The sequence below is a fragment of the Aotus nancymaae genome, unplaced genomic scaffold, assembly GCF_030222135.1.
Source record: "Aotus nancymaae isolate 86718 unplaced genomic scaffold, 86718_ANA_hifiasm-v0.15.2.pri h1tg000016l, whole genome shotgun sequence".
NCBI lineage: Eukaryota > Metazoa > Chordata > Mammalia > Primates > Aotidae > Aotus > Aotus nancymaae.
The window spans coordinates 30,853,026-30,877,931 of record NW_026988428.1 but is presented as its reverse complement, the minus strand read 5'-3'; the positions used below and the strand labels follow the sequence as shown (position 1 = coordinate 30,877,931).

Below are 24,906 nucleotides of genomic sequence, written 5' to 3'. Positions count from 1 at the left end.
AGCACCAGCAGAGTATTTCTAGGTCCATTTTCTGTAACCCTTTCAAAAGGTGCAAAAATGGATTTCCTAAGAGCTGCCTTCCTCAGGTCAAGCTCTTCTATTTGTTATTTGGCTGCTGCTTTTGAATCCCAAACGATAGTAAAACAAATTCCAGCTTTTCATTTCCAACTCAAGAGTAGGCCTCAAATTACTGCTGATGCTGTTTTCTATTCCAGCAACCTGCAGGGGGCGCATTTACATTGTATTTTTTATGAAAGGCGTCCCCTGGAATCTTGCAACTCTGCAGGTGTGTTGCTGAGGAGAGCAGATGAAGCAATTATAGGGTAAATAGCTGCTGCTGTGTCCAGGAGAGTGTGTTGAGAATAACTTTGAGGCTTTTCGTCTTCATTTTTACAAACTGTTCATGCACACATGATTTCAGTTAATCCCACAATCACCCTTGGAGGTCGGTAAAGGAGACATGATTCTTTATTTATCAGAGGAGGACACAGTACAGAAAGATTAAGGGACTGCCCCAAGGTCACACAGCTAGTTTGTGTTATAACATAGACTAGAATACTCAGGTCTCTTCCCTAAATAAAAGGCTATGAGACAAATAATAAAAGTATTTTAGACATTTTAATTCATTTATTTTGGTGTTTGGTATCCATAATCCACTACTGGGTCACGTGTAAATACAAACTCATAATTCCAGAAAGAGGTAGTATATTTCGGCTTGCTTTGACATGTGAAGGTTGTGGATTCCAGAGAAGAGAAATAAGTTCACAGATCTTATGAGAACATTTCCGTTACTGATGAGGAATTCTCCCTAGGGCTATATATTTAGAACGTTGTGAATTTGTGGCCCTTTCCAAAATAATGTGAACATATTTTAGGGATTTGAGTTTTCATCTGATGAAAGCTAAATGAGAATGTTGCAATTGTTCCAAAAAATTAAATCCACTTATATCTGCTGTTTCAGTATCAAGTTACCAACATGATAATAACTATCCCAAAGCTCATTACAGAAAAATCCATCACTGTCTTATTTTGTTTCCTTGAAATGGCTCATTATCTTCAAAATAGAGAAAAATACATCACCATCTTACATGGCATACCTTTGGATTTAGTTGATTGCTTGCTTTAAAGGATTTGAGTCAAAGCCAATTTGCCATTCACAATCAAGGGGCTCTAGGGACCTTGCAGAAAAGCCCTTTGTTCAAGTAAATTTGAACAAAATAATCTTCAAAGTTGTTAACTTTATATTCGTCCCTCACTCCCCACTAGCCTCCCACCCCATTACTTTATATTACATTCTTTCACTGCCTTTTTTTTTTTTTTTTGAGATGGAGCCTTGCTCTGTCGCCTAGGCTGGAGTGCAGTGGCCTGATCTCAGATCACTGCAACCTCTGCCTCCCAGGTTAAAGTGATTCTCCTGACTCAGCCTCCCAAGTAGCTAGGACTACAGGAGCATGCCACCACGCATGGCTGATTTTTGTATTTTTAGTAGAGATGGGGGTTTTACCATATTGGCCAGGCTGGTCTTGAACTCCTGACCTCAAGTGATCCACACACCTCAGCCTCCCAAAGTGCTGGGATTACAGGTGTGAGCCACCACGCCCGGCCTCTTTCACTGCTTTTGTCCATCAAGTGTCAATGGTTGAATCTTCCAAGCAGCTCAGGGTTCAGACACTTGGGATTGAATTAGGAAACTGAAGTCATCAAAAAGTTCTTTAACTGAACCCAAACTAAGAAATAAACTTTGTAGTTCCTTTTAATTATTTTAAAAATTGTAACAAATGCATATGGCAAAACACTCAATATCAAGAGAGTATACAGTGAAAGGTGAATCTCCCTTTCACCACTGTTTCTCCATCTCCCAGACTCTGTCCTTGAGGAAACCATTGTTACTGGTTTCCTGAGTAGTCTTCTGAGAAAATCTGCATATTCAGGTGCTGAGCTTGCAATGTATCATATACCACCAGAAAGGCAAAAAGTCAAGTATTAGCACTGACTTTTTAGGTAATCGGGATCACGACTGTTTGCCTAAAGTTGTGACAACCTGTCTCAATCATGAAAATAAGTCATAATTTTAAAAACAAATTAATTTTGTTGTGAGGATTTTGAGGGCTTTAGAGATGCCTACTTTAAAGTATTTGGGAATCAATTCAGTGGCTACAGGGAAGCAGGGAGGAAGGAAGGCAGTGCAGTGGAACATTCTTTGGCAAATAATTTTATTTAAGAGTAAAATCTCCAGAACTTTGTCTAGTCCAATGGTTTCACTTGGATTTTCTTTGAAGATTGCCAGGACTACTTCTAAGCAATGGCATGAAGTAGGCAAATCACTATTTAATAATCAGAGGACTTATAGTTCCAGCTCCAGAATTTATTAGCTTTGTGGCTTTGGGCAATTTATTTGTCTTTTCAGGGTGTCAGTGTCAATAAAATGAGGACAATAGTACATATCTCATAGAATTGCACTGTGAATTATCACACAACAAATGTAGCTGTTATTATTCTTCCTTCTGTATCCTCATCCTCTGTGTTAGGGAATAGTTGAGGTATATTAAATATATTTGTTTATCATTTGCTTGTCACTTGTGTATGAAATCATAAATATAAAAGCATTTTGAAACTATAAAGGTATGTTTATTTACCTGACTTTGGTACACCTGTAATATTTTCTGATGTAATGTTCTGATTTCAAATCATGATGATCATGATTATTCCTGAAATGATAGTCATTTTTAGTTTTCTTCTTTATCACCCACCTAATATAATTGATTACATTCTTAATTCCAGATAGATGCAATAGAGATGTATGTTTCAAATCATGGCATACAGAGCTCCTGCTAGTGGGGAGGCAGAGCAGTTAGGGAAGGCTCCCTGGCTCTCCTAGGCCCCAGAGTTACTTGGATATGTCACTCAATACAGGATTCTCTTGTAAAATATTTAGATAATATTCAGTTTGCCTTTGCTCTGAACACTAACATGATCATCTATTCCTGTTACTGTAACTTTAATTATAAAATATTTATGTATTTTTCCAGGCCTCTAACCCTGGGCAATTTGAAAATGACAGTGATGCACTGTGGCAGCGAGGACAAGTTCCAGAATCTGTTGTCTGTCATGGTCGAGTAGGAATCAACACAGATGCGCCAGACGAAGCCCTGGTTGTCTGTGGCAACATGAAAGTGATGGGGACCATCATGCATCCCTCTGACAGCCGGGCAAAGCAGCATATCCAGGAGGTGAGTACAGAGTCAGGTCCTGGGCCCCTCCTCTGACACCCCAGTAGGATGTGCTGAGTGCTCCTGGCCTCTGCCACACCTTGCACCACGCATCTTTACATGTCACCCACTGGTGTGAGATGAACACACTGCTTAAGCGTGATGACTGAGCTGCTGGGCATCTCTGCTGAAATTGTAAAGCAGTTCCTACCTGAGAGAATGGATTTACCTGACAGGAGCAGTGGGCAAGGACAACATGTCATTGGCTTCACAAGCAGCAAGTCTCAGTTATCTTCCACAGGCCATTGCCCTTCCTTCCACACTTTGTCTGCTTCCAGAGCTTGCCTTTTCCTTTCCATCTCCCCACTCATCTTCCAAGCCCTGTCTCAGTCCAGTTCCTGATCATGTTTTTCTTGGACGTCTCTAGCCTCTTCCTCCTAGGTCCCTGGCACCAGTCCTACTGGCCATTATCTTCCCCAGGCATCATCTTTCTCTGAGGAACTCTTGAGAAGTTCCTCCTCCTTATCCCTTACTTGGTCAGTTCATCACCAAGAGTTCTGGGTGAAAACCTTTTCCCTCTGTGGAGAGAAAACCAGAAAAAAGCCCTAGACATCAGGAGAGGGCTCTTCCGCTCTGGGCTCTCCCCAGCATTGTGACCCTCAATAAAATGCTTAATCTCCCTGAACTCAGTGTCTTCATCTATAAGATGAAAATGGTGCCTGCCTGCCTAACACACTTGGCTCTTTTTAATTTTTTAACCAGTTGAACTGAATCACCTTGGAAAGCTACAACTCTATGTATACCATGGAGATGAGGATTAAGATTCCAATCCATTAGCCAGCTATTAACACCTCATTCCAACTCTTCTGCCATTTAATGATTTCCCATTCATTCCTTCTGCCACTTCCCCAGTCATCTCACTCTACTACTTCTCTTGACAGCATTTGTGAGGCTATGTTCTAAAAGTTCCTTTTGCCTCCCTTCCTTATTCCTTTTAAGCTAATAGGAGTCCTAATATATTCACCATTAGCCCTTCTTCCAGACTGCATTCCTTTCTCAGTGCAAATCTGCACTGGTTTTTCTAAACTAGCCAAGGAATGTCGTCCTTTGCTTAGAGGATTCCAAAGAATGGTTGTAATTGTAGACTTTTATACTGATTGTGAAGCTGTGGTTCATGATAGAAGACCTATGACCTACTAGCCAGATGGGAATGCAGAGATAGAGAGTTCTCACATACATTTCCAGATATCGGTCCTAGATATTGTGCCTTTGAACTTTAGAGAGAGATCATCTGTCTGCATTTCAGATCATACCGACTCCAATTTATCCTTGCGATTGACTATACAATTCACTACCAAGTCTTATTAAAATGTAAATTGAATATAACAAGTGAGAAGAGTCCTGTACAATCTTTCCTGCTACCACCAGGCTAAACACAAAACTTCGTTTACCAAACATCTTCAAATATTGCTCCTTGGTTTGAAGAAAATAGTGTCTTAAAATAACAAGCTTCTGGAGAACTTCTCACATCCCTTCTAAAAAGCCTTCTCTGTATAGATGAAATGTCACTTCAATCCAGGCTCTAAATGTGAAATTTCTGTATCCCCTTCCTGCTCACAGCAGCATAATAGAATAAAAATAAAATCCTGGTCCATGGTTAGAAGACTGAGTTTAGTCCTGACTCCAGCAACCGCCAGCCCAGGAACTTTGGCCCAGAGGTGATCTAAGACTCTGTTTTGCTGTCCATGAACAGGGAATGCTCTTATTTGTTCTACCCAGGTTAAGAGATTCTTCTAAGCTCATATATGTAAAGTGTTTTTTTAGCTAGACAAGTCTAAACAAATAGATGTTATTTTCTATTTATACAAAATGAAAGTTAGATGATACTTATTAAATTATTTCATATTAATTGATTTAATAGGTCTATGTACAGTTTTGAGATATATATTCCTAGAAATCTTGTCTGTCCCAATCCACTATTTATTACTGAGATGAGGGAGATGATGGTAATGTTGATTTGTGAATTTCATCTTCACCTCTTTCTGTCTTAGTTTTTGCAACTTTTAAAAAGAGAGCCTTTCTTTCAAATACTCTGGGAATCTGACCCTTGGTCAATTTGATGGCACATGTAGGACTGGAAGCAATTTCTTATCCTTTTTTTTGAGATGGAATCTTGTTCCGTTGCCCAGGCTGGAGTGCAGTGATGCAATCTCAGCTCACTGTAACCTCCACCTCCCAGGTTCAAGTGATTTTTCTGCCTCAGCCTCCCAAGTAGCTGGGACTACAGGCATGTGCCACCATGCATGGCTAATTTTTTTGTATTTTTAGTAGAGACAGGACTTCACCATATTAGTCAGGCTGGTCTCGAACTCCTGACCCGTGATCCACCTGCCTTGGCCTCCCAAAGTGCTAGGATTACAGGCATGAGCCACCTTGCCTGGCTGTAATTTCTTATTCTTTAAGAGTGCATGCTAACCAGAGCTGGCTTCTGGTTGGATGAGCTTCTACAAAATACAGTGGTCAAATATGTTGCCTAATACTACAGTTGGGGAAAATGGATATAGGTTGCTGCTTTGCCCTGGCTATGTGTTTCCTCACTCAGGAGACACAGATTGCTTTGTGGATATTAAGCACATGATTATCTACAAAGTACTGGTAGGGGAGACCTTTGATGCTCACAGGGACACAGATCCAAGATATGGAGATGATGATGCAGATATGACTGAAACCTCTGCAACTGAGGTCCTGGGCAGAGGAGCAGCTTAACTTGCCCAGCCAATGGCATCATGTCTGCTGATGCGGCTGCAGACTGCGGAAGGAAATGCAGCTCTGATAGTGAAAACTGAGCAAAACTAGGGGGGAAAGGAACACCAGAGGCACATGAAGAACGTCAGTGTCAATGGCCAAAAACATGAGGAAGTTGAGAGTTAAATGCATCAGTCAAATTCTGCGGTGAAGGCTGAAAAAAGGCAGCAAGATATTTAAAAATTCCAGCCAGAAAAGAAAATCGTGACGATGAAATGATCAAAGGCTGTTTTGATTTTCTCCTAACCGCACCACCCGTGTGCTAGTGGAAAACAAAAGTAGACATGAGAAAAACTCAAGAAAGTCAAACATGCAAAGTCTCCCTCAGGGCCAGGAGCCAAATGCAGAAGTTCCTCTGCTCAGGGTGAGCAGGTGTCATTTAAGCTGCTCCTATTCCAGACTGTGCCTGGGCTATGGGCCATCACCAGATGACAGATAGCCTTCTCTGGACAAACTGAGTCCCACGGATTGGAAGGTGTTCTCTGTGATGCAATTCTTGAGCTAGTGATATAGAAACCTTGGGTGTGAGGCAGCATGATGCTGATGGCAATTTGCATTCATGGTCCAAACTTTCAATAACTGCTGTGGGCAAGGTCAAAGTAGACACTCGAATCCAGTTTTCAGTTTCTTACTCAACAGGCATTGAAGAGCAAGGTACAGCAGTAAGCGCTGGCCTATGTAGGGTCCCAGGGGAGGATTCAGAGAAGGCACAGCCTTTGCCTCAATTGTTTTCCCCGGTCCACGTGTACACATAGGGCTCACTCAGTACAGGCTGCTATTTATATTTGGCTTTGAGAAGTCTACAGATCCAGAAATTGGAAGAGCAGTTTGTTTGACAAATCTTGTCATATAAAATGTTTATTTCTCTAAGTTAACCCTCAACATTTTTCTTGGCCGAAAATCTATCTAGAGGATGGTAGTAGTACTAGAGGACCTAATGCTATGTCTAGCAGTATGTCTTGGGGAAATACATTCAAGGATCCAGTTTAGAAACCGGGGACCATTTCCCTCTCTGCAACCTGGACAGCCTGCATGAGGGCACCTTCTCCTCTGCTTTTCATCTGCAGCAAAGAAACCAACACTGCCTCTGCTTCCTTCTTTAGTGGGGGCCCTGCAGGTGGGGCAGGAACCAAGGGGTTATAGGAAGTGGTCACAGGACTGCCAGGAACCTATGTATTTTTTTGTATTTTTGGTAGAGATGGGATTTCACCATGTTGGTCAGGCTGGTCTTGAACTCTTGACTTGTGATCCACCTGCCTCAGCCTCCCAAAGTGCTGGGATTACAGTCATGAGCCACCACGCCTGGCTACAATTTCTTATTCTTTAAGAGCGCATGCTAACCAGAGCTGGCTGAGGAACTGGGTAGGGCCTAGGCAGTGCAAGGCCAGTCCAGGCTGGCTCCTGATTGACCCTCTCGCTTCAATTCTGTTCATATCAGGGATTGTCCTCCCATTTCAATACCTTCATTCTTTTATTTCTTCTTTTTTCCATCAAAAATTTGGGGTGCCTATTACATGTCAGATACTTTGCTCGGTACTGTGCAGGTCCTGAGATGAATAAGACCCAAGAATGACTTTTACTAAAATTTAAGCTCCAAATAAGAAACACTCATTGAATCTCCAGTGCTTAGGAGAGCATCTGGCACATAGTAGCTACTCAATACATATTTGGTGACTGAGTGAAGGTGCTCACAGTGATAGATACATGAACAGGGCAAAATGAGATTTTAACTTTCTTCCCAGTGTGACTTGCAAGGCCCTCCCTGCTCTGGCCTTAACCATTCTAGTCCAGTAATGCCAAACTCTGCCTTGGTTGCGCAGATATCATTCAGGGCATTTGCTGCCTCGGGCCTTGGTTCATGGTGTTCTCTCTGCTTAGTACTCATGCCTTAGTCTCATCCTTTCTCCCTCCCTTCTTACCTTACATCTTTCCCTAACTCTTATCTTAAGGTTAGTAATGTACTTAATGATTGTTAGTTAAGCACCTACAGCATGCAAGGAATTATACTAGGAACTGGTGACGTGGTGATGAACCATGACCTTAAACATGTCCTCATGCTCACGGGGTATATGTTATGTAGGGGAAGAAGAAGAATGAAGGTGACACAATTAGTTGTCTTGTGGTAAATGTGATGCATGCTATGAAGAAGAACAGGTGCTATGAGCCCAGGAAGCAGAGGAACCTTGCCTAGACTTGGAAGTCAAGAGAACCTTCTCTGAGGAACAGTGCTCACATTGCAGAAGGAGAAGGTAGGGGAGTGGGAGGAAACTTTCGAGTCTGGGAAAACAGCATGAGCAAAGGCTTGGAAGTGAAAGGAGCAGAGTTTGTCTGAGGAACTGGAAGAAGCCAAGATCTTGCTTGGGCTTCATCCTCTCTAGGAATCCTTCCTTTATATTTCCTTAAGAATATTTTAGGCACCTTTCCTCAGAGCTGTAATGATTCTCTGTGTGTAATTCCACCATTGCCCTGTGTTTCTCACATTGTAATAAAATCATATATGATTACGTATATATATACCAGGTGTTTCTTCCTGTCTAGACCATAAGCTTTTAAAAGGCATTTTTTTTTTAACTTTTAAGTTCGGGGGTACAAGTGCAGGTTTGTTACATGGGTAAACTTGTGTCATTGGGGTTTGTTGTACAGATTGTTTCATCACCCAGATATTAAGCCTAGTACCCATTAGTTATTTTTCCTGATCCTCTCCCTCCTCCCACCCTCTACCCTCCGCTTTCCAAAAGGCCCCAGTGTGTGTTGCTCCCCTCTCTGTGTCCATGTGTTCTCATCATTTAGCTCTCGCTTATAAGTGAGAACATGCAGTATTTGGTTTTCTCTTCCTGTGTTAGTTTGCTAAGGTTAATGGCCTCCAGCTCAAGGCAATTACTTTTTAAGTCCCAGCACTTAGCAGTGCATGATATGTTGGAAGTGACTGGTAAATGTTAGTTGAATAAAACGAAGAATGAATGATAGCAGGAAGCTCAGAATTATGCTCTGGAACAGCTTCCTGAAGTAAAGCTCATCGGTTTAGCCACCATCTTTCACAACCAACCCAACTAGTGAAGGGCTGAGAATCCTAAACGATGGTGGAGGGGCTCTACTGTCAAGGGAGGAGCTGAGGACCATGACGGTAGTTTTCTTAAAACAACAACAACAAAAAGCATTTTTGGTTCCTCTATCACATGGATGAATGCCCAGGAAGTTTATTTTTAACTGCCAAGACACCGCTGGTTTCACAATCCTATTATGGTTCAAAAGAAAATTTAGGGTACCCACAGAGGGCTGCCAACTTTTTACTTGTCAGATAAAGACATTAAAAAAATAGATTCTGCTATTACCATCAATTCATTTATAAAATCTCTAAATTTAAAGAGGAATCCTTTGGATCAAACACATTTAGCTTTAGGGAAAGTTCACTGTACTGTCTTGATTGTTATCATTTTGCTGGAACCCCGTAGTGACAGTTGGGACAGGCTTTAACTATGTAAGAGCAGTGACTGCAGGTGGAAGATACCCGGCTGACTGGGATGGTGTGAGGGAGGGGTGTCCAGGAGAAGGGGGATTGCTGGGTCCTGAAGGGCCAGCAGTTGGGTAATCCTGGCTTGAAATCCACTTGAAGAAATTATCTCCAGCAAAATATCCAAAAGCAATTCAGTGATGTCTCTGGGTCACTCTGGGCATAAATTTGAATAGCAAATATCTGTGCTAGTAAAATCTGCTCTTCTTTAATTAAATTAGGTTGACACAACTGAACAGCTGAAAAGAATAGCCCAAATGAGAATTGTTGAATATGACTACAAACCTGAATTTGCATCTGCAATGGGAATAAACACTGCCCATCAAACAGGTACACACACAAATTCCCCTTTTAATTTTGTATTGTCAACTGTTAAAATTTTAATTTCCTTTTTATTTTGAGGTTCTGTACTATGGCATTTGACAACACTATGTTGATCTAACCTGTGCTCTGTGAAACTCATAGTCACTAGAACAGGAGAGGTTAAAGAATTCCTGTGTCATTTTTTATTCAATGTCCCACTCCTCCACCCCAAGGTACTGTACTGGTGGGGTGGGTTGAATATATAGTTTTTTTCACTGGAGTCCTCTTGCTCATGGGCTGAGGGTTCAAGGCAGATGGCAGCTCAACCTATATGAGGACCGGCATTGGGCAGTGGGGAGATGGAGGGAGAAGGTGGCAGGGTAAGTGGATCTAGATAAGAGAAGGGGTAAGCCAAGTGGTGTTTATACTCCAATCCAAGAAACCTAAAGAAGAAAGAAGTATTTTAGGGGCAAAGGCTTCATATGGGAAAAGAAAGGAAATCCAGCTAATGCCTCACCTTTGCTTGTATGGACAGGGATTTTAAGGCACTTACCTCCCCCTTTCCAACATTTGGCCCAGACTCTCAAAAAGGAAAAAAAAAAAAAAAGCAGAGAAAACAACACTCCCACTTTTAATTCTATAGTGGTTCTTGGCTCAAAATTCCTTCTTTGCCACTGATGTATTGTAGATCAAAGCAAAAGCTTAGTGAGGATTTTCTCCAGAAAGATCTTTCTTTGAAGATTAAACCTGTTGGAGTGTTTTGTTATAGGAATGATTGCCCAGGAGGTGCAAGAAATCCTGCCCAGAGCAGTAAAAGAGGTTGGCGATGTCACCTGCGACAATGGAGAGACCTTGGAGAACTTCCTCATGGTTGATAAGGTGATTACCTTGAAAAGATATCAGCTGCTATCGCTATCGCTCTAGGGATAAACCCCCTTCTGTGGTAGTACAATGGGCTGAAACATCCAACCAGGAAGTGGGACATTAAAAGAATTCTTCACTGAGTTGTGGAGTGAGTTGGTATTAACTATCTTATAATTGATACTCAATTTGATCATAAGCACCAAAAAGAAGTTCCGTATGATAAAAAGAAAAATGCACATGCAATAGTAAGGACTCCAGTTCAGCAGGTCTTATTGTTGGAGAAAAGCTGGAACTAGGAAAGTACACTTAGCATGAATGCACTTTAAACAAGGGCCAAACATCATGATAAATACTGAGAAAAAGTTTTAATTAGACTTCATCTTTTAAAATGGTAATAAACTTATGAAAATGCATTATGTTTTATGTAATGCAACTTAAATTATAATTACACAATGTGCTTTTTCTTAGGATGATTAAAGATTAAGTGAAGTGTTGAATTTTTTTGAGCATAGTTTTTTTTTTTAAATAAAATTGTGTTTAACTTTTACAGTATCATCATAAAGTGGGTCATTTTTACAAAGATATTCATAGGCCTAATCATTTTTTCCCAAGGGCCTCTCTTAATTCTTTGATATTCAAATCATTCTCATTTGAAGGAATGCCATTATGCCTGTAGATTAGCTCCTTTTCATTTGGTAATGGGTCTAAATCTGCCAGTTTCTTGCTTGTCTATGCTATGTGTATGATTTGAGGAGTTCCCTAATACCACATCTATTGATTCTACGAAATCTTGCATTTTTTGCAAGGTTTGCAAATGCACTCTGATGCTGATTTGTTTTATGCTACATTAGTATAGTTGATGCTGAGAGAAAATACTAATTGATTTAAGAGTTTTGTAGTCATGGGGAGAGATGCCTGAGTGGAGACTAATTTATAATTTGTTAGTTAATGGAGGCAATACTCCCTGAACTTCAAAGTGCATATGCATCACTGGGAATCTTATTAAAATGCAGATTCTGATTCTACAAGACTGGAGTGAGGCCAGAGAGCCTACCAGTCCAACCAGCCTCCAGGTGATGCCAATCTTGCCAACCTTGCTGGTCAGAAGCCACATTTGGAGCAGCAAAGCAGAGGATACCTTTTCATGTTAGGCCCCACCACCATCTGCCACATACCAGCTCCTGTACCACAAACAGGGTGGTTTCCTAACAAAATTGCTGGATCATATGGCAACTTAGATGACAGGGTCTGGGAGGCCTGCTTAGCCCAGGGCTGCAAGAGCAGAGTGGCAGAACTGGAGTGGTTGACCTACTACCTCCTGCTTCCCAAGAACATGTCTTCGATTAAAGCAATTCTTCAGTCTCTCTCCCAGACCTAGACTGTCATTTCACTTGAGAGCTATGTCATGAAACACTTATTTATATATTTATTTCCCAGGGTTTTTTTTTTTATTGTGGTGAAATACACAAAACATGACATGTATTATCTTAACCATTTTAAAGCATACGGGCCATTGATACTTGATGCGTTCATCATGTTGTACAGCCATCACCACCATCCATCTCCAGAACTCTTTTTCATTTTGTAAAACAAAAACTCTATACCTGTTAAACCATAACTCCCCATTATCCACTTTCCCTAACCCCGGCAATCACAATTCTATTGTCTGTTTCTATGATTTTAACTACATATAAGCAAAATTATAGAGCATTAGAGCATTTTTTTGTTTTGTGGCCAGCTTATTTCACTTAGCTTAATGTCCTCGAGGTTCATCTATGTTATAGCATGTGTCAAAATTTCCTTTCTTTTTAAGGCTGAATAATTTCACTTTTATTCACATTTTGCTTATCCATTCATACATTGTTGAACTTTTGGGTTGCTTCCATGTTTTACCTATTGCGAATCATGCTGCTATGATTGTGAGTATATAATAATATCTCTTCAAGATTCTGTTTTCAGTTTGGAGGGAATATTTACTCAGAAGTGAAATTGCTATATCATACAGCAATTCTATTTTCAATTTTTTGAAGAACCGCCATACTGTTACCCATGTGACTATATCGTTTTACATTCCCACCAACAGTGCCTATAGATTCCAGTTTATCCATGTCCTCACCAAACTTTTAATTTTCTTTCTTTTTTTTTTTTGAACAGTAGCCATCCAAATGGGTCTGAGGTGATATCTCATTCTAGTTTTGATTTACATTTCTATAATCATTAGTGATGTTGAGTATCGTTTCATGTGCTTATTGTTCCTGTATACATCTTCTTTGGAAAAATGTCTATTCAAGTACTTTGCCCATTTTTGCATTGGGTTGTTTACTATTGTTAGGTTTTAGGAATTCTCTCTCTATTCTGGATACTAATCCTTGATGAGATATATAATTTGCAAATATTTTCTCCCATTCTGTGGGTTGTCTTTTCACTTTCTTGATAGTGTCTTTATGTACAAAAGTTTGCAATTTTAATGATATCCAATTTATCTGTTTTCTCTTTTGTTGCCTATGCCAGCGGTGTTCTATCCAGGAAATCATTGCCAAAGCCAATATTGTAAAGATTTTGCCCTTTGTTTTAAGAGTTTTATGATTTTAGGTTTTACATTCATGTTTTTGATCCATTTTGAGTTAACGTTTCTGTTAGGTAAGAATCCAGCTTCATCCTTTTGTATGTGGATATCCTGTTTTCCCAGCACCATTTGTTGAAAAGACTATCCTTTTCCCATTGAATGGTCTTGGCATCCTTGTCAAAAATTTAACCATATATGTGAGAGTTTATTTCTGTGCTATTTATTTTATTCCATTGGTTTGTATGTCTGTCTTTATGCTAGTATGACACTGTTTTGATTACTGTAACTCTGTAGTAAGTTTTAAAATCAGAAAGTATGAGTCATATACCTTTGTTCTTATTTTTTGGGATTTCCTTGTCTGTTTTCAGGCTCTCTTAAGATCCCATATGAATTTTAGAATGGGCCTTTATATTTCTGGAAAAAAAAAAAATTAGGATTTTGATAGGGATTGCATTGAATTTGCAATTTTTTTGAGCATAGTTTTTTTTTATAAAATTGTGTTTGACTTTTTCAATATAAGTATAAAGTGAATCATTTTTACATGTCTAATCCCTGAACATGGGATGTATTTGTTTATTTATACCTTCTTTAATTTATTTCAGCCATGTTTTAAAGTTTTTATTGTACAAATCTTTTACCAACTTGGTAAGTTAATTCATAAAAGTCTTATTCTTTTTGATGTGATTATAAATTGAATTTTTTTGTTATTTTTCTTTTCAGATTAATTATTATTGTATAGAAATGGAGCTAATTTTTGTATGTTGACTTTGTATCCTGCTACTTTGCTCAGAAATTTATTTTTAATAATAAAATACTGAAGTTTTCCATTAAGTTACTTAAAAAATAAAATAGGGCCTATTTTTAGAAACTATTTTATTATTTTTAGGGCATATTTAGATGTTTTATTTTTTGAAGTAAATTATTAGAAAACTTTCATGTTTTATTATTAAAATTAAAGCTTATTTTCATAAGTTTTCTGTCATGAAAAGAATGGAGTATAAGCACAGCTATTAGTCCCAGGGTATAGCCTTGGGAGCATGTCACCAGGCTGCCAAGGTGGGGGCTTCTGGGGTTACCCTCTGGAGGCAGCTATATAGCCTCTGGATGTGGCCCTCCACTAGAACACTCAAAAAGAAATGTTCCTGAGTGGCAGTGTGTAGGTAATGTCTTCCTGTGACAGCCAAATAATGAGTTCTCTCCTTTGTTTCCAGTATTTTCCCATTCCCTAGTTGAGTTGAATGGGAATAGTTGAGACAGAATCTTCTCTTTATAACAGGAGTTCCAAGGTCCATCCTCCTTCTTCCAGGAGAGGCTACAACCTAAGCTCATTCCTAGGAAGACAAACTCAGAGGTCTGGGGAGGTAGGGGATAGCATTCCTGTTCCAGGCAGTCAAACTCATTCATATGTCAACTGAAGAGAAAACCATGCCAAGCCAGTACTCAGTTTAGAAATTGATAAAACTCACAGGAGTCCAGGATGGAAATGTGATTCAAAACAGGACTTCGTAGTGATGCAATCTATGGAGACGTCACTAAGGCCACACACAGAATATGTAACACCACAAGCAAATGAACATCTCCCCACTCTGATGATGCAGGAGAAGCCCAGCGGCAATGTTCTTTGGCTCTCTTCTGAGGATATAGACTTTGTTTGCTAGTTTAACCCTCAACATGGTGGGATATGCCTCCCTACCTTATAAAAACCTCACAGAGCATCTCCTTTATCTTTCTTATTAAGAATACAGGTAATGTGGCTCCTCTTGTCCCATGTTCTTCGTTAATTGTAAAATAGCAGGATGTACAGTGAGACTCTTGCTTTCCTGGCCTTCCACCTATTCATGTAAGCAGTGTGGCTTTGGTTGCCATGCGCAGAGCTGCTTGTACTATGGAACTTTTCTAGGACATCCTGGGCTTCATGTACTGTAATAAGTGGAGGAGGTCAGATGAAGGTACAGCCTCTCCATTCTTCTCTATCCCACCACCTGATCCTTTTTTGTAAAGAAATTTTCTTTGAAGTTCAAATGCAACTTACAAAAATGTTGAAATATTGCTATGTCACTTCTGCGTGTACTATAATTGGGGTTCATGGGTTCAGGGTGCCCTCAGTTCCCCTGAGAGGACGTTTCTCCAGGTTTTTGGTCTCCTGCCCTCTCAAGAATGAGAGAGGGAACCATGGCGCAATGCGCAGTAAATGCTGGACTTAAAAGTGTTTGTAGAAAGTGACTTATTTAAAGAGAGAAAAAGGAGAAGGAGAGAGAAAGAGCTAACTCTCACACTGAGAGAAAGAAAAGCCGCTCTCACACGGAGTGGGAAGGGTCTTCAGAGGGGCAAAACCAGAGAAGAAAAGCTCCTCTCACACTGAGTGACAGAATCCAGAAAGATGGAATCCAGGAGAGGAAAGCAGCTCCCACACTGAGTGGAAGGGAATAGAGAGAGATGGAGTTTAGGAGGGGAAGACAGGCTTCCACAAAAGAGTGTGGAAGGAGACTCCAGAGAGGAAATCCAGGAGAGAGAAAGATGGCTTCCACGAAGGGAGTGTTTGTGGAAGGGAATTTAAACATGGAGTCGGAAGGGGCATGGAAGAAGGGGACTTTTAACCTGGGAGGAACCCCCACCTTCTCTAAGACCCCAGGCCAATGAAAGGAGTTCTTAGAACTTCCGCTGGAGTGATTGACTCTTAGTTTCTTCCCATGCCAGCGAAATTTAAACATAAACCGTTACATCTCCCAGATGGAGAGAGATTGGAGCAGGGCATGGCTCTAGAAGTTCTTGCCCTTAAAACTACGCCCCCTTGTGGACCCAGAAAGAGAATATATTCCCTGAGTACCTCACAACTTGATGCCAAAATAGGAAAAAGAATGGCTGGATCTTTATAGACTGTCCATGCAAACAACCAACGTGGGTGATCTTTGTCAAAGTTGGTACAAGCAGCTTTTCTTTCTCCCTTCTCAAGAGAGATGACCTTAAAAGATAAACTTCCTATTTGGGGTAACTTGCCTCTTCTCATAAATTCCCCATAGTTTCCCTGTGCCCTAGTGAAGGCCCAGTGGCAGGAGGTGGAGTGAGAGGGATTGAGAGTGACACTGAGAGCAAGGGGACTTGTAGACACTGTGGCCTAACCCCGCGTTAGACTGGTGGCCGGTTGGCCTTTTTTGTTTGTTCATCTGTCTCTTTATTTAGCAACTTTGTTTCTGTGATTCTTTAGGTGTAGGTGATCACATTTTTTGAGCATTACTATTAGATGTGCTTGGTATAAGAAAAATACCCAGTGCATATAAGTACTGCCTTAAAGTAATTCACAACTGAACATTTATATAGGTGAGGTATGTATGTCTCATGAATAATTATTCCTTGGACAGTTCAGTTTTTTAAATTTAAGATTGCATGCTATACACCACCCGACGGTGGCTTAGTATGTGGCTATTTTTTACTCATTGATTCTGTTGTTTTTGGTCATAATGTACCGGGAATTGTCTATTTGAATGACTCAATGATAAGTAACCCTTAGTTCCTGCCTCCAAGTAGCATATTGTGTAATATAGCTCTAAGTTATAATGTGAGAAATATGATGGGATGCATAAATAAAGCACCACATCAGCTCAGAGGAAGGAGAGACGATACCTGGAGACTGGGCAGAGGTTCCCAGATGGAAAGGAAGGGGGAAGACTTGAGCAAAAAAGACATGACAGACCTTGGGACTGAAAGTGTGGCCGAGGGAGGACAGATGACCTCTCAAATCTTCCTTTTTCTCATCCATGATATGCAGTTAAACACCAAGTCCTATTTTTCTTCCTTTAGCAATATCTCTTGTATATCAGTTCTCTTCTTTGTTCTCTTATTCTTTCCATTTTTCTCCCACATTATTATAATGATCTCCTAACTGACCTGCTAGCCACCAATAGAATTATCTTTCTTAAAAACAAAGCAAAACAAATCTCTGATCATACAATCTTCCTTTCCCACTGGTTCATTACTGGCTACAGACTGTTCTAACCCCTCCACAATCTGGATGGCGTCTTCTCTTTCTAACTCATTTCCGAATGCTCCCACTAAGCTTTTAATCCCATGAAAAATGCCTTCAGTGTAGCCAGCCTAAATGACCTTCTCACCTTTTCTCAAATAAGCTGGGCTCTTTCAGAATATGATGCGTCTATGTCATTACCTTGGAAGCCTTTGCTACTGCTCAACACTCTGCACTGAAAACTCCTACATATTCCTTCAAAAGCCCAGAGTTTCCCTGTACTGCCTACTTTTTATCTCTCTCTAGCTTCCACTGCTCCCCTTACCCGGACACAGGTACCTTTTGTTTGCCAGCTCCTCCTCCTCTCTGTTCCTCAATCCTGCCAATTATGTTTTTGCCTCAGACCTGTTTTGTTGAGTGGTTCTCAGCCCTAAAGACTCTTCAAATGATCTCATCATTTGGACCTCAATGCCAAGGCCTCCCTTAACCACCCATCTAAAATAGTCCCTGCATCACTTGGTTTCATTTTGTTTATAAAAGTCAGGCCGCTGTGAGAATGTGTAGTGCCTTTGCTCTAATTTTTAAAAAGATGCCTCCTCTGGCTGGTGCAGACTCTGTCCACCCCCTCAGTTGGGCCTCTGTGCTGTAAACAAACCACAGACTTGTTCAGGGCAGCCTGGAGGGTATTTGTCCCTAACTGAAATTGTCTTCTTTATTCACTGATTTTTCTTTGCCAATCTCTCCTATTAGTTACATGAGAGCAGAAATTTGTGTTTTTTAAAACTATGTATTCAACACTTTGTTGTGGCTTTTACCCCAGAACTGCAAGTTCTATAGGAATTCAACAAATATTGGTAACATGAATTAATGAATTCTGTGATGCCTTGGTTGATCCTGTTTCTGTACCGCCTTAGGCCTCTGCATGCACATCTTCTAGAGTATTTACCATGCTGTATTGCCATTCTCGTTCCATTATCTTTCTCCTTCACTAGACTGTGAGGCTCCTGAGGTCAGAGAATCTGCCTCATCAATGCTGTGTTGATTAGTACAATATCTGACACTTGTGGATATCCCTGATAAAAATTTGTGTATATTAATACCCGAGTTTTTAAATCTCCATGAAAGGAAGAGAAGTCGTTTTATTAACTTAAGGAAATCTGAAGGAGAAGTGATTTTCTGAGGAAAAGATAAAGTCAATTTTGGCTTTGAGATGTCAACTGAACATTCAGATGAAAAAAAAAAATGTCCAGAAGGTGACTGTGAGTGTAGAACTTTGGAGGGCAGTTAGGGTAGAGAGGAAGCTGCAGCCATGGATGAAGATATTAATTAAGAAGGGAACGATTACGGGTGTAGGTCACAGGTTACAAACTTGTGGCTAAGTCTGGCATGCAGACATTTTTTCTCCCATAGCGTTTTAAAACATTTCAGATTTGTTCCTTACATTTAAAAGTTAGGAGATCTTCATAAAAATATCAGATACGAGCTGGGCACTTGTGCTGGGAAGTGGCTCCCCCAGTGAGGCTTCATGTGCCCTCATATCACTGCTACCTGTTACCTTCTTGGCCCTATGAGCTTTTGAGTTTATATGGAATGAAAAACAAAAAGAACCAAAGAACCAAAAGCAACACCTTGAGGAACATACCCAGTTGGGGCCTGTAGAGGAAGAAGAGAACCTGTGAGGGCTGAGAGGATTGGATGAGAGTAGGAGGAGAACATGGGGCAAGCACAGTGTCAAGTCAAGTGAATGAATAGGATCGATAAGGAAATGGGGAGGAGAGAGACGAGATGTGAGACTCTCTCTGGAACAAATACAAGGAGTGGGGTGCAGGATACACACAGACTTAATTTTGTAAAGTACCACCTATCGTTGCTCAGTTCTAATTCATAACAGCAACACGTGAGGCTTACTGTTTCTCTGTATCCTCAACACCTGACATTATCAGACTTTCTAAATTTTGCAATTCTGCTTGAGTTAAAGTGGCATCATATTGTTATAATTTACCTTTCTCTGATTAGTAATAAAATTGTGTATCTCTTTCTTATGTTGGCTATTAGGTTTTCCCATGAATGGTTTGACTCAGTGTTTCATTGGATTAACTTGTCTTTTTCAGGATGAGAATATAACTTTTCACTTGACTATTATTTTATTATTTCCTGCTAGTTTCAAAAATAAAATTAATATACCAAATCTATAATAATAGTTTAAGATACTAACACTTATTTTCTATTTCAATGCCTTGTTAACTTCCTTCCAAGTGCTAATTACACCTTTGAACTATATTATTTGTTTGTGGTTTACTTGTTATTGGTCAATCTCTCCCACTAGAAAATATGCCCTGTGAGGGCAGAGATCCTGTCTGTTTTATCTAATTGTTTTATCCCTGCACTCAGGTGAGTGTCTAGCATATTTAGGTGCCTAATAAAGAACTACTGATTGTGTTCATCAATTGAATATTGAGGTGCATGTGTCAGGTACTGAGTCGTCCCTGAGGAGTCACAAGGCAAAGTCACTGCCTTCAAAAGGAGCTTGTTAGTCATCTTGGTAAGACAGGAAATCAAAGAATTACAACAAACTATGACATTTACTAGTTCAACTGGGAACTTGTCTCAGTCAAAGAACTCAAGCCCTTTCCACAGAAAATTGCACTTAAATAAAAATAACAAAAGTTAAATGAGGATTCTAACAAAGGGCAACAATATTGCACACAATTTTAAACACTTTTATGAATCTTGTGCTCTTTCCATGTAAATCAGAAGAGAAATGAGTCCAAGATTTGTCCTCTTTGCAAGAGAAATGTGCATGCTAGGGAAGCCTGTCCTCCAGAGACCTGTTGAAAAGCCACCTGGAAGTCTGAGCTTCCACACCATCCCAGCAGCCTGCTTTTCTGGTTTAAGGATTCTGTTTTTTTAAATCCATATCAGGGCCCAGTATGCTCTCCACAAAATAAACTCCTGGACAAAAATCTAAAGCTGAGCTTATTTAAAGCTCAAACAATTGCCAGACACACCCATTGGCTAAAGACAGTTTTTCTCCCTTTGGCAATCATTTTTACAATGCTTGATTACAGGCTCTTTTATTCTCATGGTTTTATTATACAACATCAGTCCATGCAACATCAGAGGCATCATTTACCATAAAGAGGGATTTTCAAGCCTGCAATGCTCTCTTATGAGGAAAGAAATAAGGGCCTATTTCAACTTCTTGAAGCTTGCTTTGCCATCAGGCTGTTACCCTCATTCAGTGTTGTTAAATAAAGGACAAATTGTAGCTTCTGAAGAGAGGAGAAATCAACTCCTCTGCCTGGCTGTGCCCCAATATCTTGGGCACATTATCTTTAGGCCTGCAATGGACCCAGAAGCTTCCAAGCTGTGTTCTGCCGAGTCCAGGGGTTTCCTGGAAGGGGTTCGGGTGAGGGAGAACTCAAGGGCTTTCGTGTGTTTCCTGAGCGAATCCCCTCTCAAACAGGAAAGGACCTAACCTGGGTAGAAGCTGGTTTGTTAGGTATAATCAAATCACCAGCCCATTGCCCTAGATAAACACTAATGTGTGTTTAATTCACTCACATTTCCATGGGCATTTCCCAACATGAAAAAGGAATTTGGACCTTAGGTGATTTCTTTGTTTTTGTTTTGTTTGGTTTTTGCTTCTCTGAGAGAAACTTCAGATAAAAGAATAAACTAGAAGCTGGTACTCTCTTCATTTCTCTAGAGAGCAACACTGTGGCCTCTCAGTGCCTCATGGCATGAACCACCTGTAAGATATTTATTCATTTAATCCTCAAATATTTACTGAGTTATTAGTCTGTGCTGGAGAGCCAGCTATGGAGGAGATGCAAGTTCTGTCCAGTTGAGCTTACTCTCCAGGTAAATCTGACACCAAGTTTAAGGAAGGTGGGAGGAGGGAGGACAGGTGTGATTCAGGTAGAGGAAGCAACATGTGCTAGATCCAGAGGCTAGAGAAATCCTGCTATGTTCAGTGAATGGCAAATGTTTCAATATAGTGAGAGCATCGAGCATGCAGGGGGCTGTAGTGAAAGATGAGTTTTAGACAAGGGACCCCTGCTCTGAGCTCACTAACAGCTCTGATTTCACGAATGCCTCGCTGTTGTTTCCATGTGCACATATACTTGCCAGACTGCCTCTAGTGGCCATTTAGAAAACGTGCTCATTCTGTGCATATGAACCCTAACCCTATAGCAAATCTCAAACAGTGAGTAGAAGATTCTCAGGTGATTTGAAGCAGTTGCCACCTTTTCCTTCACAGTCGCATTGGCAAGTTTTGGTGGCAAGTTGGTTTAATCATTTCTACATCACAACTGTAAAACTGTGTTTCAGCTGAGGTAGGGACCCCATTTAAAACCGTTAATAGCTGGACAAAGTAGAGTAATTACCTCAGTTCAATTACAAAATAGTTCTTTATCAAGGGTGGGGATCAAATGGGGAGACTTTTCAAAATGCCCCTCAGCCATAATGAATTCAAGCTTCTTTAAAATATGTGGAGTTTTTTTTTAGAGATGGGGTCTCACTATGTTGCCCAGGCTGATCTTGAACTACTGGCCTCAAGAGGTCCTCCCACCTTGGCCTCCCAAAGTGCTGGGATTACAAGCGTGAGCTAATGTGTCTGGCCCATGAATCCAAGATTCTACATGGGATCCAGACATGTGTATTTAAAAAAATCTCCTCAAGCATCTGTGACATGGCTTCCTGGTTAAAATCTGTTCATGTAGACCTAATCACTTGCATAGAAAAGAGCATTTTCAGAAAAACTCTAGATTATAGTTTTGAACATATTTATACTGGCCTCAGAACTCCAAATATTTCGGTAAATGTCAATCCCTATAATATGTATTGGAAATTTACTTTTCAGTAATTTTCTATTGGATGGATCCATAAAGTTAGAGCCAGCCACAATTACAGTCAGGAAAGTGGTAGTAAATTTCCTCTCCGAGTTTACTTCCTCTTGAATAGGAAGGCATATGAATTATCTCCTTGCCTATTGGATCTACCTGGAAGATATATGGTACTGGCAAATTTGAGTTGGAGAAATTAAAGCTGGCCTTTTATCATTATTGACAAGTAACTGGACAATTGCAGCCATTGCTTATATCCTATGAGGTAGTGTTGAAAGTCCTGTTGAGGAAAATACTACAGAAAGAACTTACTGTGGTTTAGAGGGGGCTTTATTATAATTCTCCGTAGTCTGCTTTGGCTTGACCTAAATCATAAATTAATATATTAAGCAAATTTTTTTTATTGAAGAAGTTGGTTACCAAGGGGGAAAAAAGAACATCAGTAGTGTCAGTGAGGATGGAGAGAAGCGGGCAGCTTCGGGAGATTTAGGATGCAGAACTGACAGCCTGGAGTGGTAGGTTGCCACCAGTGAGCAGGGTGCAGGGAGGGGTCAGAGAGGACGGCTGGAAATCTGCTTTGGGCTGCTGGTGCGCCTCAGCTGACCATGTGATCCACTGTAAATAATACGGCTGTAATTATAGTATAAGGCTCTCTACAGGGTAAATATAGTAAATAATGATATAACATTTTTCAGGATTTAGAATCACAGAATGCTGTTTCCAGCTTCATAATTTCTGCCTTATTACGACAAATTTAGGAGTAAAAGAAAACCTGTACCAGGATTAGGAAATTTAGAAGGACTTTTGTCAGGAGATTTTTGTTTTTGTTTTGTGATTTAAAAAAACACACTATTAATGAAAAATTTCAAATGTATAAAACACTAGAGAGAAGAATAATGAAACCCCATGTATGTCTCACTCAAATTTCCCAATTATTAATATCAATTCTTGTCCAATCTTATTTTATTTAAATCACTCACCAACTACCCTCTCCTACCAACTAGATTATTTAAAGCAACCTCCAGCATCATACTCTTTTATTATATATTCTTCAATATTTTTTTCTAAAAGAAGGATGGCCTCTTAAAACCAAAACCACTATAACATGATGACACCTAAAAATGTACAGTAATTTCCTAATATTATCAAATCCAGTTGGTGTTGAAATTTCCCCAATTGTTTTTACATATGTATGCATAAAACAAAGAAACAAACACATGTAATAGTTTGAGGATCATTGCCTAGATCTGTTGTTTCATTAGGGGTTGGAAAACAGTGATACTCTATCATTTCTTCTTTCTTTATTCTCCAGAATTTATTATCTGGAATTCTTAAATGAACTTTCAAATATGTAGATGTTATATAAGACAGGCAGGATAAAGTTTTATTCTTTTCTTTATTTATAACATTTCAGAAAAATGAGTTACATCCTTAATATCTCCCAAAGGTGATAATAAAATATTTTTAAAAATTGAATAGCATTTTGGATGCTTTTAAAGCACATTTGATTCTTTGATCTATCATGGTAATTAGTCCTTTGATGTTCTGTCTTTGGCCAATGAGCACTTCTTTAGTTAGCTCCTGGGTCATTTCGACCCAACCACAGTACTCTGTGATAAGTTCCTTATTTTCTTATATTGTAATATATTCCAGGTTTACTTCAGAGATATCCTACCCCAAATCTGGAAAAGTTCTGGGTCCTTTCACTGGGAATGGTATTTGGAGGCTACAATGAACAGTGTTCATCGTTAAGAGGTTGGAAGTTTTTTCCAGTCCTTTTTAGTTGATGTAGCTAGAAAATGTCTTTTTCTTTTAAAAAATAAAACATATCAGGAATTCATAGTAATATTTCTAATTTAAATTTAGATTTGCTAGGCTTTTACTAAATGTTTTAATTTTATGTTTACATCTCTTTTCTTAAATGCTAAAAATCTTGGTTTATAGCATTATTAACTATATATTTGTTTTATCCAAACATATATGTGTGCTGTCTCTGTGTATATAATCCATCACTATTATTACTGGCAATATGATGATTGAAAAGCTTAAGATTCCTTTTCTGGTTGATTTTGCTTGTTTTATTTTTTGTCTTTCTGGGAATGGGCAGTCAAATTACTGTGCTTTTAAGTCACTTAATATCAATCTTCTCTGTAGGGTTAAATCAGAAACTCAATACCTAATTTGTTTTATTTTGCCTTCTATTTCTAGGATGTTTTTAAAATTTTGGTTTATTTTTTATATGTATTTAAAATACCCACATATTCTAAAGGTGAATTTATAAAATAAGTTATATTCAGAGAGTCTGGTTCTATCCATTTCTCCCATCTTGTTTCTTCCTTTTCATTATGTGTAACAATTTTTAGTTAATTTTTGGTTTATTCTTCATTTTATTAATGTAAGAAAATATAAATATGTTTTGTCGTCTTCTTATACTACAGACTTTGCTCTATAACAGTGTATAGAGATATTCTTCATTTTTTAGTTGTATAGTATACTGCCATGCAAATGCACCACAGTTTATTATCAATTCTCTATCAGTGGACATTTGGTTTGATTTTGGTCTCTTTTATTTCTTACCTTTCTCTAGGAATCTATGGAATAAACTCCTAGAAGTGGGTTTACAGGCTCAAAAATAAAAATATATGTAATTTTGCTAGATTATTGCTAAATTCTACTCCATAGTGGTTTTATCAATTTGTGTTATTTGGATGGATTTTGAAGGATGTATGGTAAAACTTCAGTAAGAATGTAGGGTTTTCTGATGACATTTGAGAAGCTGATACAAGCATGATTTTTTGTTGTTGTTGTTGGTGTTGGTTTTTGTGTGTGTGTGTTTT

At 39.4% G+C, this 24,906-nt stretch overlaps 1 protein-coding gene across 1 annotated transcript in view; it reads left to right on the top strand.

Moving 5' to 3' along the window:
* MYRFL (myelin regulatory factor like) overlaps positions 1-24,906 on the top strand; it is a 122,738-nt gene that overhangs the window by 69,059 nt on the left and 28,773 nt on the right. The window contains exons 11-13 of the mRNA XM_012441352.2: positions 3,030-3,230; positions 9,747-9,855; positions 10,598-10,707. Coding sequence (XP_012296775.2) covers positions 3,030-3,230; positions 9,747-9,855; positions 10,598-10,707 — 420 coding nt within the window. The remainder of the gene's footprint in view (positions 1-3,029; positions 3,231-9,746; positions 9,856-10,597; positions 10,708-24,906) is intronic.